Below are 16,135 nucleotides of genomic sequence, written 5' to 3'. Positions count from 1 at the left end.
GAGACTTCTGATGGCAGTGCATCCAAGAACAGGAAAGCCATTACGATGGAGCTCAAAATGGGCATAATAAGCTGAAAGGAAAAATGAGAGATCCCTACTAACGTATGTCGGGTGTTAGATGTTAGTTGTTCTACGTTTGCAACTATCATCAAGGATAAACATTGTATCCTTGAAGTCGTGAAAGGAACCGCCCCTTATGGAGTTGATCATTTTTATGAAACAGTGCAGTGGTCACATGATTGAGATGGAGAGGTTGTTAGTGCTCTGGTTGGATGACCAGAATCATTGGTGTATTCCAGTGACCCTTATTTTAGGCCTTGAAAAGTCAAAAGGGGTAAGGGAGTAACAGTGAAGAGTTTATGGTCAGTAGGGGTTGATTTATCAGATTTAAGGCTTGTGCCCATTTGCATAACCTTATGGTATAAGGTGAAATTCCTAGTGCTCATAATGAATCAGAAAGCGAATTCCCTGATGTGTTGGCTGAGATTATTAGGGAAGGTGGGTTTTGTGCTCAACATGTCTTCAATGTGGATGAGACTGGCTTATTCTGGAAGCGTATGCTGATCATGAAATACATCATAAAGAAGACGCACCAGGATACAAGTTGGCTAGGAAAGACTGACTGCATGCTGAAACCTATGCTTTTGTATCATGCTGAGAATCCCAGTGGGTTTAGAAGAGTCGGCTACCCATCATCTGGAAGTCTAATAGGAGGGCATGCGTTACCCTATTGGTTTTTGAGGACTGGTTTTTCAACCACTTTGTACCTGAGGATGAGTGGTATTGTGCTAAGAAGGGCAACTCTTTTAAAGTGCTGCTATTGCTGGACAATGCCTCTGGTAACTGCCAACTTCGCTGACTTCCATCCCAATGTCAAGGTGATTTACTTGCCACCTAACGCTACTTCCCTGTTACACCCTATAAAAGGGGTAATAGCTTCCTAAGGACTACTTCCTTCATAGGACAATTGCCATGCTTTTCGTGGCAACAGAGAAGGAAAAGGACATGACCCTCAAGATGTTCTGGAAGTCCTAAAACAACAGAGATGCCTTCAAGAACTTTGCTGAACTTGGAATGAGGTGAAGCCACCAACATGAATGGTGTGTGGAAGAAGCTTTCCTCCAAGTTTGTCAAATATTTATTTGACTGATGAGACAGTGGAGGCTGTCGCCAAGAAAGTTGTTGACCCTATAAAGCAGTTGGATATTGAGGTGCATGATGATGTCATCAAGCTCCTGGTATCTCATGGAAAGTTGTCTGCTGAGGACCTCATTTAGCTGAAGAGCCAGATGATTGCAGAAGAGGAACACCTCGATCCCAGAGCCCAAGAAATTTACAGCCAAGGTCGTGAGAGAAGGTTTTGCTTTGCTAGAAGGAGCAATGGCAAGTTTGAGGAAGAAGATCCAAGGATGGAAAGGTTTATAAAGGTGTCGGGAGGGGTTCATGGATGCTGTGAGGTGTTACTAGATCTTGGATGAGAAGCTGCAATCCTGGCAGATAAACCTGTGTATATACTTTAAAAGGTAGAGGCCTGCACTTGAACGTCAACCCTTTCCTCTGCAGCACCTCCAACTTCTCAAACACCTCTTCCAGTATTTCATTCCAACTCTCTAGCTTCTTCAACATCTCATTCTGACTCTCCAGCATCTACTACTTCATCCTCCCAATAAGCTTGTCTCTTAACCACAAGCAGCGTCCCTTCCACTCAACCACAAGCAATATTCCTACCAGTGTGCAGACTGGATGAAGTTAAGGAATTTTTATAACGTACAGTATTATTTAGTGCCTGCTAGTACTGTATTGGTGTAGTTATACTACTTTATAGGGTACAGGTATTTGTATATATAGGGCATAGTAATTTATGAATGGTGAGGGATTTTTTTTCTTCTGAAAGTATATTATACATATGCAGTATTTGTTTGTACTGTATGTATCTGCATAGGGTACAATATGTTATGTAATCTATAAATCATACTGACTACGCATCGTAAGAACAGATCTCGTTTGTAATTTGAGGATCTGTATGTACTTACCAGTGGCCCTTGCCACCTCCCAACCCAACTGGATAGTGATGTTAAAAAGTTTTTACACTTCAAATATGAAGTATATAAAGGTGATGTTATTTACCATTGAGTATCACAGATGGTAATGGAATTATTCAGATTTTTTAATGATGGATGCAGAAAGCAAGGTAGGTGAACCAGGCAAGGTTTGAAATAATAAATTTGATTAAATTTTTTTTTTTTTAGAAATGAATGACAGAGTAGGGTAGCATAATGCTGCAATAGGTCCAGCATTATATAATGTTTAGCGCAAAAGGTTCCTAAGCCATAGTGAACGTATAGATTTGCCTAACCTTAACCCTTATAAGCCATAGTGAAAGTATAGATTTACTTAACTTCAACCCCCTTCACTTATATGGTGTTGATGTACCGTTTATTCATGTTTCAAGTGAACGTAGTGGAGAAGAATTACCAAATTACCATCATGTGTACAATTTTCCCACTTAACAATATTAGTTTTATACTCTGGTAATGATGTGGAGACCTTTAATATATTTTAGTATTGTATAGAATTTTGTATTTTGTAGAAAAGAATGATTTTATCTTTGTATCATGGTTTGGATAGTTTGATGAATATTACTAGTCTTCAGTAGTATTTAAATATTTTTCCTTCAGGAATCACAAGTGCTGCTAAATACCTCATGCTGTTAAGTAAGCAAACACTTTTGTAGTCTAAGTGTTAGTATGCAGTTTTGTTTGCAGTGAGAGAGTGCTTGACCTACTGTATTAATTATTGAAATCCCATAGCAAGGGTCGTTTCTTTGATTCAAGAAGTAATTAGAAAAATATGTTTGGATTTATATTGTTTGTTAAAGTTCTGTATTTCTGAACCTCTTGACATGCTGTGTTTCTGAATTTGGGTAGAATTTAACCATATCCCACACGCTTCATATTGCATGTAATTTTGTCTACCAAGAATGACAATCCTCCTAGCAAACCTCCACCTAATTTTAGAAGCTATGAGATCTGTATAATTGCTTCTTTGATTTACAAGTAGGATTAAGCTTTTTATTTAAAATGTAAAATTTATTTAAAATGTAAAACTTGATTTTTTAGTTCAAAAATACAGGCAGCAATTTTACTGTAGTCTTGTAAAGATTTACAAGGAATGCTTTCATTCTAAACTTTACCATTTTTTTTTATAATTTTTTATTCTTGATTTCAATGCTATGTTCATTTAGAATGTAAAATTCATCGTAGACTTTATTTCTTTGTTTGTATACAACATAAGACACATGTTTAAACTTGGATAACTATTGGTTATCCCCGCAGGTGAAGGGTGTGAGCTAGGAGCTTCGCCCCCTTCCCAACCGAGACATTCACTTTTGATTCGGCTGCTGTTTAATATGCATGTCTGCCAGTATCTTACCAAACTTTCTCATTTTCTTTTAATATAGCAGGAAGTGAATTCAGATGTGGACTTCTAATAATGAAAGTGAAACAGGATGTTTGTACCTGCTGGGGAAGATTGAATGCTGTAACTGCTTTGAGTAAACTGGCTGTAGATCCACACTCCCCCTATGCATCTTGTAGGGGGCATGGTTGTTCGTAATTATCTTCATGCACTGAGTGCAGGTTGTGACCTCCTGTGCAGTGGCAGGCGTACAGTCTAAAGGGGAAGATGCGAGCTAAACCTTCACCACAGTATGTCTTGGCAATGGCCAAGAAGACAATGAAGTCTTTTTCTGCTTCAGTCTTTCCAGGGGATGTGAATGCTTCCGCTGCCCGTGTTAGGCGCAAGGAGCCCTCGGATCTGCTTCAGCGGCGTTTTTAGGTTTTGGGTACTCCCAGTGTTTGCCGAACACCTTTGGAAATTGGAAGCTCTTTGTCTGTTACTATACATATGTGTTGACGACGAGTTTGACCTATGAAAGATTTGGACTTCATTAGGTTCATCAGGTAGCTGTTCGATGACTATTAACAGAGCTTGTAGTTGGTGTCCCTGGTGATGCCAGTGGTGAAAGGCATAGTGGTGCCCACTGTATCAGGGACTCCTGTTCTCCCCTCCCTCCCAAAAGGACTGTGAATACTTGTAAAGTGACTCCTTTGCTGGCACCAGAGGTGTTGGCCCCAAGATTCAGTATAAAAAGTCCTCAAGGGCCAGTGTGCATGTTGCCTGTGTGCCTGGGGTTATTCCAATCCATGACCTGTTCCCAGTGTACCCAACCTCTTCCTCAGTGTCTGTCACCTTGACCCTTGTGCTCGGAGGTCCAATATTGATATTACCTGCTCCCTCTGTGCCAGTGGTGGTTGCTCTGGCCCTGTTCGTTGCAGTGTCGTTGGGCCCTATGAGCGTGCCTTCCCTCTCCCGTGACAATACTTCCAAATCTTGTGGCTCCTGTTGGAGCAACCCATATGTTTTCTTCCCCAGGGGAACATTGTTGTTCCTTGTCGTTCGGATCTCAACCCTTGCAGAGCTTGGAGCCAGGAAGATGAAGAAACATGCATGCTGTTCTTCCTCTTCTTCTAAGAGGGAAGAGATGGAAGAAGTCCAGGAAGGCCCATCATAATCTTAAGGAAAGGGCTTCATTTGATACCAGCTCTCTCTTGGGTGAGTGTGGGGAGGATGGTACCCATGTGGCCTTTGACCCTATACCACATCCCCGGCCATCACGATTGCTGCCAGGAACAGGAGTGCACAACCAGCTCCATACACTTTCTATTTCCAAATTGATAGAAGAGCTTTGTTGACCTCCATCTCACTTGTCATGGTTGGGAGGTGGTGGCGGACGGATCTTTTCCGTGCTGTTCCTCCGCCTTGATCTGCATAGGGAGAAGTATTTGGTACTCTGTCTGTCTCTGCTGGGATTCTCCTCTAATTGCTGTTGGCCTTCATCAGCCACTGATTATGTACAAGGTTCTGTCCTTAGGGTGGAAGAGGCATACCCGTGGGCAGGGTGTAGAACCTGAGGTGCATCGTCCAACACCCTCTGCACTCAGGGTCTGGCTGTCCCAGAAACACTGGAGTGCAGTGGCAGACTACCCGAGTTGGCGAGTGTTGGTTGGTGACCTGGGAGAGGCAACCTTGGCACCTCCTTGATTAAGAACCTCGGTCTTCGATTGGCACTTAAGTGCCTCTCAGTGCTCAGGACCCTTTTTGGAGTTGCAATGGTCGGAACGAGTTGATTTGGGCCTTGATCATGTTGATAATTAGATCTCTGAATCTGAAAACATACTTGAGGCCATTTGGTCAAATAAAATCCGCATTGTGCAGTAATGAGGGGGGGGGGGGCCTCTTGTTGTAGAGACTCAGCAAAAGGCAAATCCTTCTAGGCCTCTGAGTTGTCTGTCCTGGACTTTCTCCAGTGTTTTCTGGCTTGACCAGAGGTCGGAAGCAGTTACGCACTGTGCAAAGACAACACGGAAGTCAACCCAGAAGTCTTAGGAGATTCTTGCTGTCTGGCAGGAAGGATGCAACTCTTCTCGGTCAGCAGTCGACATACAAGCGGGTTAACTTGGTTCTGAAGTGACGGGACACTTAGCTTTCATGTTTCTCAAAACAAGTTACCCAGGAGGTGGCCTTGTCGCTTAGGAACTCGTCAGTGTGGGGCCAAGTCTCTCCTTCCTAGGAGTAGTTTGCAGCCAACCCTGGAATCTTGGTGGACTACTTTGCAGAACTCCCTGATCCAGTGTTTTGTTTTCTTCAGGGGTCCTGGCCCTTCAAAGGCAGCAGTAACCAAACCTTCAGGTGTGGCCAAGCCTGTGGTACTGGGATCGTAGAAGGGCCCAGCACCTATTCTGAGACCTTAATCGGCACCACCCGCAACCTCTTCACATAGAGAGCCTGTGGATGCACAGGCCTTTTTGAACACCCCAACCTGGTCCTTTCAGGAATGGTGGTGCTGGGAAGAGGTAGAGGGAAACACTGATGTTGGTGTTTCCCCTATCCTGCTGCTTACATTAGGGGCATGCCTGTCTTGCCAGTGGGTATCTTTCAAGGGCCTGTTCATGAGTCATCTTGAACGTACCTGTCTTCCTCTCTCAGTGGCATCTGAAGGATCCCTGGTCAGCTGACAGGGGTCTTCTGTTTTGTCTTGTTCCCATTCGATTCTCTGCCTCCAGTCATGTAACTGTTCTCAGATACGTTGATGGAGGTGGTGGGAAGCACACCCAGACGACCAGGTTGTAGGGTCAGAGTGGGAACCAAGAGAAAGTGCGTGGATATTCATCATATATTTAAATACAAAAACCATCTGACTTTTTATTATATCCAGCTAAATTGCAACCCTAGGCTGAAAAGCAAGATGCTATGAGCTGAGGAGCTCCAACAGGGGAAATAGCGCAGTGAGGAAAGGAAATAAGGAAAGATAGAATAGTGTGCTTGATGGTACCCTCAAGCAAGAAAACACTAACCCATGCCATGGAGTGGAATACCGTGGTATAGATGCTATGGAATAGCCATGAGTTGCAAATACCTTTTTAAAAAAATGACCCTTCCCTAGGAAAGAAATTTTCTCAAGGAAGGTTCATGGTATTTAGTTGCTGCTTCATATCAGCCCTTTCCAGTTTCTTACTTGCATATTTTGCTCCCTAGTGCTTTGGCCTCCATGCCATAACTTTTATTTTTCCATCTTATGTTTCCATTCTAACATTCATCCATCTCCGGTTTTATGTCCCTTCAACAAATATGGTCCTCTTCATGCATTATATGACCAAACCATTGTAGTCTTTCAGTTGAACCTTCTTCAATACTGACACTACTTTGACTGTTCTTTTATTAAAAACATTACTGGTCCTATCTCTTAACTTTGCAAAAATGAGAAAGTTGAGGTGGATGAGCAATTTTCATTTTATGTTTTTCAGCCTTTTTGTCCATGTCTTGGCAAACCATTGGTGGTCCAACTACACTTTTATGTAACTTCCTTTAAACTTCACAAAAATCCTCTTGTCTCTCAAGATTCCTGATGACCTCCATATCCAAGCACACTTTATTCTTGGTTAATTTCTGAGCCTACATTTCCATCTTTTGTTTCATTTGATTCAACCCTCTTGATGCCATCTAAGCCCATTTTCAATTTACTCTTCTTCTCTGGCACTCAGTAAGGTCAGTACAAGAAAATTACTCCAAGACCCCAGAGGTTTCGGGTACAGCTCATATTGAAGTGCAGCTACCAGCGCCCCTAGACTTCAGCTCTGGACTCCCTCCCGTCTAGTTATCACTCGAATGTTCTGGCTGTCCTAATTTTCTGTTTGTTCCTACTCTGATACAAACCAGAATTCTTTACTATAGGAGATATTCTAGCACAAGCTGGAAAATACGGCAGAAAAACCTTAACAAGGTCGTTAACGACCGGCCAGGTAATTACCCACCTGTTAGTGGTGGGGTGGACCGCCGGTTGGTAGCTGCTGTTTACCATCAGTCGAATTCTAGCCGTCGCAGTGGTAACACCGCTGCTCCTGCTTTCATTTACTGGCAGACTAGCCTTTCTTTTTTGGTGTTTTGATTAATCCTTTTTCTTTTTCTTTGTTAGATGTGATGTCCTCTATTATGAGGAAGTGTTCCGTTCACCTTCATGTCGCTGCTGAAGGTGGATCCTCTTTCCCTATGTCCTGGGTACAGAGGTCATAGGCATTTTGAAGGCTCCCCCTGCCAAGTATGTAGAAGTGGTCGCCTTCTCAGTGGGAGAAGTTCGAGAGAGTAGAATAGGAAGTCCTAGAAGGACTCATTACCTCAAGGATCTCCGTCGAAGGTAAGGAGTCATAGACCTCTTCTTCGGCCTCTCGATCTCCCCCTTCAGACTCTTCCTCTCTTCCTTGCCTGCCTTCCTCCGGGGGGAAGTCAAGGAAGAGTGGCACCATTGATTTAAACCCCATTCCTCTTGGTCAGGCGGATCACGTTGCCTCCCCCAGTGGGGCAATACTTTCCGCTACCGGGAATGACTCTGTTACCGCTTCCATTCCAGATCAAAGCCTTGCGTGATTTAACCCCCATTCCTCTTGGTCAGGCGGATCACGTTGCCTCCCCCAGTGGGGCAATACTTTCCGCCACCGGGAATGACTCTGTTACCGCTTCCATTCCAGATCATGTACGACCGGTATGGCCTGCCCTTGGACTTCCTGGGTCCCCTTCGGAGGAAGTTTGGAACCAGTTCCTCACGGGCAAGGTAGTGCTTCAGGTCCCTTCTGTTTTGGAACCCTCGGGAGTTCCGGACCTCGCCTACCTCCCATCAACTCACTCGGGGCCCACAGAAGTTTTAGTGGATATAGTAACTTCAGCTCGTGCAGCGCCTGCTTCGCACTCTATTGCGTATCTACAAATTACAATGTCGCAAGCGCAAACATCGCAGTACTTCCTCCTCCTCCCCCTCTCCTCATCATCACCTCGCCCTCTTCGGAAGCTAGGAGGGAGAGAGAGAAGAGGAAAAGGAGAGCTTGGTCTTCTTCGCCCAGACGTTCTTGCCGGAGACACAGGCGACATAGGAAGAGACATCATCGTTCTAGCTCTTCCTCACCTTCTATCTCTTTACTAGATGTCACAAACCTAAGAAGAGCGCTTCCTCCTTGTCATCGCCCTCTTCGGAGGTTAGGAGGAAGAGAGAAAAGAGGAAAAGGAGAGCTAGCGCTCCTTTACCTAGATGTTCTTGCTGAAGAGACAGGCGATATAGGAAGAGAAATCATCGTTCTTGCTCTTCCTCACCTTCTGTCTCTCCTCAAGACTATAAGTGCTCTTGTCATAAACCTAAGAAGAGCGCTCCCTCTCGTCATCGTTCTGCCTCGCTATCATCTTTCTCTCGCGAGGGATCATCTAAGGAGCACGGCCAAGGGCAAAGCACGTCCTGACTTCGAACCCTCTTCTTTGCATAATAGTTTGAGGGTCTCCGTTCGCTCTAGAAAAGTCAGTTAGAGCGCTTCTCCTCACTTTCACTCCTTATCTTCAGAGAAGATCACTCTCGCCTTCGACTTCTCAATCTCTGACCCTATGGGGTCTCGTGACAAGGAAACATTGGTTTCCCGGTGCGCTATCCCTTTGTTTTCTCGCAACTCAAGTTGATGAAACCTCGGGCTCTTGTGCATTTAGTCTCGCTGACACTTCGATGTCTCGTGACAAGGGAAACTTCCGTTTCCTGTTGCTCTGGCCCTTCGGGTTCTCGCAACACAACCTCTAGGGGCACACACGATCACGCTGAACCTTCTGGTTCTCGTGAAACAAGTCACCAAGAGTTTTACTCTTATGACAGAGAGTCTTCGGACTCTTGTCGCGCGGAGTGTTCGCGTACGCTCAACCAACACTGCGCCCATGACCATCAAGAGTTTTACTTTTATGGCAGAGTCTTCAGACTCGCGTCACACAAGGTGTTCGCGCGCAATTAGCGCTACACACACAAATCTCCGGTCATACACTCGCGGGGTCAATCCCTCGCTCTCGTGTTTCAGACAGGACAACCTCCCCTGTTCCTTTGCTCCCTAATGAGTTAAGGATTGCGAGTCTCTCGGAAACCTCGGAAGATGCAGGGGTTCGGCCCTTCCTCTCTTGGGTTGAGAGCAGGAGGGAAAGGGGAAACGGTTAGAGAGGCTAAAAGAAAACACCCAGATAGCAGCGACGTAGAACACAATGCTGAGGGCTTCGGCCACTCTGTTCGTTATCCTGTGCTTCATGTGGCAGCTCACGAGCTGCCCAGGTTACGAGGTAGCACTCGTTGTCAACCTGCAACTTGATCAACTTGTTGGGAAACAGAGTTTGCTGCCAGGAGGTTCGCCTCTAGGGGTTAGAGAACCTCCCCTTACGAGGGAGTGATAACCTTCCCCGGAATTGGGCTGCGTGAGAGAACCAACCCCCTTCCGAGGGAAAGCTTCCCCACTTCAGGCATTCAGCAACCTTCCCTCCTTCGTGAAGAGTTGCGAACAGCTCGATGAGTTTTACCTCTGCTATGTCGTCCCTGAAGACTGTTTTCTCCCCTTGAGCTGGGGACAAACAAGTCTAAGGCTTGTTCCTCCTTCGGGGGGGGGGGGGGAACTTCTCCCTCATTCGCGAGAGAGATTATTACGCCTATGCTTTTTTCCCATAGAACTGGGAGAAAGCTTATCTTGGGCGATGTCCTCCTTCGGGAGAACTTCTCTCTCGTTCGCGAGAGAGATTATTACGCCTATGCTTTTTTCGCATAGAACTGGGAGAAAGCTTGTCTTAGGCAATGTCCACCTAAGAGAGAACTTCTCTCTCGTTCGTGAAAGAGATTATTACGCCTATGCTTTTTTCTCATATAACTGGGAGAAAGCTTGTCTTAGGCCATTTCCTCCTTCGGGAAGACTTCTCTGTCGTTCACGAGAGGGAGATTATTACGCCTACGTTTTTCCCATTGAACTGGGAGAAAACTTGTCTTAGGCGACGTCCTCCTTCGGGTTTTGAGTATCTCTCCCCCCCCCCCCCCCCCCCGGTTGAGATTTATGCCCAGTTAGGGCGTAAAAGAAATATCTGAAGCGCACCAGACCTTTCAGACCACGTCTCCGTCATCTCTTCCTTAGTACCAACAAGGTAAAGAAGAGAACCTCTCGCAACACCATCCCTTTCTGGCTCAAGAAAGTTATTGTGAGGTCTTTTCACGGAGACCCAGAGGCAGCACAACCCATAGCCCATCAAGTCAGTCTCCCAAGTCTCAAGTGCTGGGGTCTGGAAACGCTAATCTACATGCATCGCTCACTATTTGAGCGACGTGACAAGAGGTCTCTAGACACCCTTTCTGTAGGCCCTATTGTGACAGGTCAACGGGTGCTGTAGCTACCTTACGCCCTTTCAGGGGACAGTAACCATTGGCTGAGGGTACTGGGTTGCACCAGGTTTTAAGAAGGACATCCATCTTTCTTCTTCGTCTCCTTCTCCCTCCCATCTGGGGATCCTAGTCTGTATCCAGTTTCAGCTGGACTCGCCAATGGGAGTAAGGTATGATACTCATCTGATTCCTCTCACAGGGTATAAGTTATACTCGTGGTCTCGAGGTTTCCCCTTTGCAAGGTTGGGGAAATCCTAAGTTTGAAGGGGTCCGAGTCGAATGTTCCTGACCCACTTCATCCTGAAACATTTGTTTCCATGAAGTTACAAACCTTGTAGTACTGTACTGAGATTATGGGGATCTACAAAGAAAGAAAATTAACGGAAGATTGTTGCTTCAAAAGTCTAGTCTGAGGACTATCTTCCCTAGGAATAGGGAACTCCTTGGCCACCCTGGCCTCAAGATTTAAGTCTCCTATAGTAAAGAATGAGGGTTTGTATCAGTGTAGGAACAAATGACAAACTTATAACCGAGTTTGTATTTTTCGTAACATACAAACCTGAATTCTTTACACAAATCTTCCCTCCATCACCGCCTCCTAGGATAGTCCTAGCTAGAATCTGATTGAAGGTAAACAGCAGCTACCGAACAGCGGTCCGCCTACCACTAACAAGTGGGTAATTACCTGGCCGGTCGATAACGACCTTGTTAAGGTTTTTCTGCCGTATTTTCCAGCTCGCGCTAGAATATCTCCTATAGTAAATAATTCAGGTTTGTATGTTAGGAAAAATACAAACTCTATTATAAGTTTGTCATGTAACTGTGCTGATCCAGCATGGTTTTCATCCAATCTCTCAGATATGAAGAACCCTCAAAACACCTATGCAGTTATCTACCTTCTTTTTATATGGGCTGCTAATGCAAGAGCCCGTGTTCCACAAACGTGTGAGGAGGGTGTTCTTAACTGACTGTACCCTCTCTTCCATGTATTGATATTGTGTTTGTTTGGCTTATCTTCAGGCATCGATCTTCAAATGCCTGTCTCCATTCTGACGTCTATTACTTGACTAATGTCTATTACTCTCAATAATGGTGTGAATGCTTAGAGTTCTGCAAATTGAGAAGTTAATGTGTTTCTTACCGTTTGTTCTTGATCAAAGACAGTAAAGGGAAATGGGAAGTCACTGGAAGTTCCGTGAGCATTTTCCCTTGTTAGTAGGACTCTTTGGCGATGAAGCTAATCAGTTTGGTCTTTTGTTTTGCCTCAGGTCTTGAGAAAAAACCACTAAATATGCATCACATTTGTCACTGCTGCTGAATAGTTATAAATACATATATGATTTGATATTACATATTTTGAAGAAAAGCAATGCCTACAAATGGTAGAATTTTCCAAGTGAATTTTAGTCAGGCGCGTTGTCTATAGAGGACCTTTACTGTCTTGGATCTTGGTCAGGTACCTCTTACTTGATGGTTAAAATTATCCATTTCTCATCAAAGTCTGCATGTGAACAGTATATCTCCAAAGAGTAATGAACTAATCTAAATCTCTTAGAGGGTACTGAAACCTTGTTAGCTCATAAGATTCTCTTTAGTGCTTCAAAAATATGATAGGATCATCTTCAAGACTGACTGTAGACCACAATTTCAACAGCTGATATTGGTTGGACCTCTTTTGGAGACCAACTTCTTAAGGAGGGCCAGTCAGAGACTACCTGGATGGCTTGGATAGCACTAAAACAGTCAAATTGTGTATGACAGTCTTGATGCTGACCTTTAGTGATTGAAATAATGTCACAGGAACCAGTTCAGACTCCTTCCCTTTAGATGAAGTTTGACTGCAGAACTCGTTCGGATATTGGTTGCTATCACTAGCCAATCATTTAAGGATCTCACAAGATAGGCCATTGAACCTAAAGCCCAGAAGATGACTTGCAGAGAATGTTAATATCTGTTATTTAAATGATTTCTATCCTGTAGATATGAGTTAACAAAACACTTCAAGGATTAAAACCAATAATGTTGTACATCTGTAGCCAGAATGAACGGCACCCATAACTGAAGTTCTTTACCTATCCAACTAAAAGAGTGGAAATTTGTTGATGAGTGGATCAGAATTCAGGTCCAAGGATGTCCAGAAGTCCTCCTTCATGGAAAACTGCATGAGACTGTTGTGGGCTTACTGCAGAAACCAAGAACATGGCTATAATTATAAACTCATAATTTTCATACTGCACCTTCTTGATTGCCTGCAATATTATCCTTGACCTTGCTTTACTGTCTAAGGCTTTGAACTTCTTATGGCTGCCTGTATGAAAAGAGAGAACCAATGAAAAATAAAAAATATAATACAAATTATGAATGTTGATGACTTGACACCATTGCTGTGCAATACCCTGAGGAGATTAAGTTTAGGGTTGTGTACAGTGATACACTTACAGCAAAGAAGTTAGGTACTTCCAAGTGTTGCATGAGCAATAATTCTTCTGTCTGGAAGATAGATAGCTGTGGCTGAGAACAATTAAGACCACAAATGTGAGCATAAAATGATTGATAAGGGTTTGATAAAAATAGTTTTTAAGCTCTATTAAATAACAGTACTGTACCTTCAGCATAAATGTTATTTCTATTGCATTTTACAATTTTTTTTACTTTGGAGATATCCTTTTCAAATACAGTTGTATTAAAATTGTTTTATATGGTTGGAAAATGTGTCGCTGTCTCTTGCTTATCCATAGGACAGGTACACAATATCCAATGAACTATAGCATGTCTTACTCATCAGTTCTATTCACACATACAAATACCTGATCTCATGGAAAAATTATTAAAACATTGCATTAAATTTTTAAAATGTTAATTTTCAATGAAAGTACTTTGTAATGTTATTTGTTTTTCAGCACACCGATTGGAAACCTAACGAGACTAACGGTAGAATTTGTACATATTACATGTATATAATGTTCCAATAGACATGTATAGTTTCTTTTATAATTTAAAGTTTGAAGGGTTATAATGTACATTTCTTTTAGTGAGAGTTATAGTCATTACAGAATGTCAATGTTGGATCATTGGCTATGAAACTGTAATTATATTTTATCTTTATTTGACATTCAAGACATTTTCATAATCTTGTTGCTTTGGTCGAGGTGATATAACAGTTGTTAGACAGGTTGTTGACTTATAGGTTTAATTTATGCAGAATTTATTTTGTTTGTCAAGAATTTGGTTTTAATTTCATTATAAGTTTACTGTCTTGGCAATTCTAAATAAGTTTTCATTGTCTCCATATGTTTATACATGTCTTCATTGTTCTCTCAATTGTTGGTAAGTGAATGCTATTTGGGAAGAAAAGGGAAAACCACTTGGGAACCTACGTGAATTATGAGAAATTAACAGATTAAAAGAAGTTAACAGCCATATATACAATACACGCATTGTCATAACAAAAAATTGAATTTTATTTTTATCAACTTGAAATGGTATGATAATATGAAAAAGGAACATTTTATGTAAAGGAATATGTGTGACAAAAATTAATTGTTATAGCTTCCTCCAGTAGACTGTTCAAGAGTTTACCTGGTTTTGAGTTGTAGTTTTTCAGCTACAGTACTATGTAAATATGGCAATAAATCATATGATAATCCAAAGTGATAGTACATATATTTGAAAGTATCAGGGGATTTGAAGTATTTGATCCACTTGTACATAAAAACAATTTTGCTTACTTTTAAATTTGGAGCAAAAAAAAATTTCTCTTGAAAGGCAATCGTAATGAAATGATTAAAACTAAGGATTTTTGAAATGTCTTGAAAAACATCTGTTTAGACACATTGGTTTTAGCATTTACAATCCCTTAAAATTTTTTGTACTAAGTGAGCATTAATTTTATGTACTTTTGCAGTATTTAAGAAAGTATCAGGTACCTTTATGAGAGTAATTTTCTGGCATATAGAATGCTAGTGAATACTTCTCAATTGTCCCACAAATGTGCCCTAATGAAAATTGAAACATTTATCACTTTGTACTGGCATATAAAGTGCTAATGAATCATTCCTCCACAATATCCTGTAATTGTTCCCCGGTACACTTTAATATGTAAATAGTAGAAACATTTATCACTTGATTTTTGTATGAGATGTTAGAATTAGAAATGTACCAACATTTTTTTTTTGTTGGTAAAACAAAATTTTTGTCACATATATATCTAAAAATAAATGTTCTTGTCCTGCTGGTTGATAATACTCATACTGCCACTCATAACATCTTCATGACGCTTATAAAATTGTTACATTGTACAGCTGGACCTTGGTATGTAATTGGAAAGAAATTTAAGATGTTAGTAAATTCATTAAATTAAAATCTAGTTTATTTTTGAGTGTGGAACAAAGAAGTGAAATCCTGGACTAGAATAAAACTAGGAATATTGTTTAGTTTGATTACCCTTCTATTAAAAGATATCACAATATATTCATAATAAAAATATAAAACTATCTTGAAAGTAAGTCTTGACACTATTTGACATTTTTACAAAATATATGCAAATATATATCACTTGAAGTAACAATCATTCTTATACATCAAAACATCCGAATAATAAGCCCTAAAATCGTTATCTAAATTTTCCAGTCGGAAATAAAATTCAATTGGTATACTGCTGATAACATAATGTATAATAATAATTTAAGATTAGTGTATCAATGTATAGTAATTAAAGTGAATGAACAAAAACTATTGTCCAGTATAATGGTATTGTTTTTAATGGGCCAATGCTCTTTCAAACCATAATTTATTTCCTTTTTCATTCTTAACAAATTATCCAATCTTCATACTGTTCCAAAGCTGGACTTTGCTTCTTTCAAATTTATATTCATCATAACATACAATCAAATTTTGAATGCCAGGCATACAAGCATATGTAATGCATTTTTTCTATGTTGCTAAGCCCTATTGCCTGCAGGAAATACTAACATTGTTTAAACATTCTATGTCACTATTTGCAACTATGATTATACAACATGGAATGAGTACCTTGGGAACATGTAATTCTTACTGCACAACAACTCAAGAAGGTTTAAAAAAACTTTTGTGGGTGTATTATACATCTCAAATTCATGTTCCATGTCTATGAAAAACCAGTAAATATCACCAATGTTTCCAGCTTGTACCATCCTTGAAGTCTTAATAAAATTTTAACAAACTTACTTGAATAATTAAAGTAAAACGGTATAATGTATGGATGGTAAAAAACATGCCTTATTGAAATTTCCTAATTACAAAATAAGAGTGTTTTCAGCATCACACAGATACTAATGCATTTTTAGACGATAATTAAAATACTTTGAAAAAGTTACAAGAAATATAATC

At 41.4% G+C, this 16,135-nt stretch overlaps 1 protein-coding gene across 2 annotated transcripts in view; it reads left to right on the top strand.

The window, feature by feature from the left end:
* LOC137615386 (dnaJ homolog subfamily C member 11-like) overlaps positions 1 to 15,195 on the top strand; it is a 119,564-nt gene extending 104,369 nt beyond the window's left edge. Inside the window, exons 13-14 of one of the 2 annotated variants that reach the window (XM_068345208.1) lie at positions 2,679 to 2,714; positions 13,669 to 15,195. In XM_068345208.1, the coding sequence (XP_068201309.1) occupies positions 2,679 to 2,680 (2 nt within the window). In that variant the 3' untranslated portion in view covers positions 2,681 to 2,714; positions 13,669 to 15,195. The remainder of the gene's footprint in view (positions 1 to 2,678; positions 2,715 to 13,668) is intronic. The other variant, XM_068345206.1, reaches the window with a different exon arrangement.
* The last annotated feature ends 940 nt before the right edge of the window (positions 15,196 to 16,135 follow it).

The sequence above is a fragment of the Palaemon carinicauda genome, chromosome 21, assembly GCF_036898095.1.
Source record: "Palaemon carinicauda isolate YSFRI2023 chromosome 21, ASM3689809v2, whole genome shotgun sequence".
Classification (NCBI taxonomy): Eukaryota; Metazoa; Arthropoda; class Malacostraca; order Decapoda; family Palaemonidae; genus Palaemon; species Palaemon carinicauda.
This window is presented reverse-complemented; position numbering and strand designations above follow the sequence as displayed.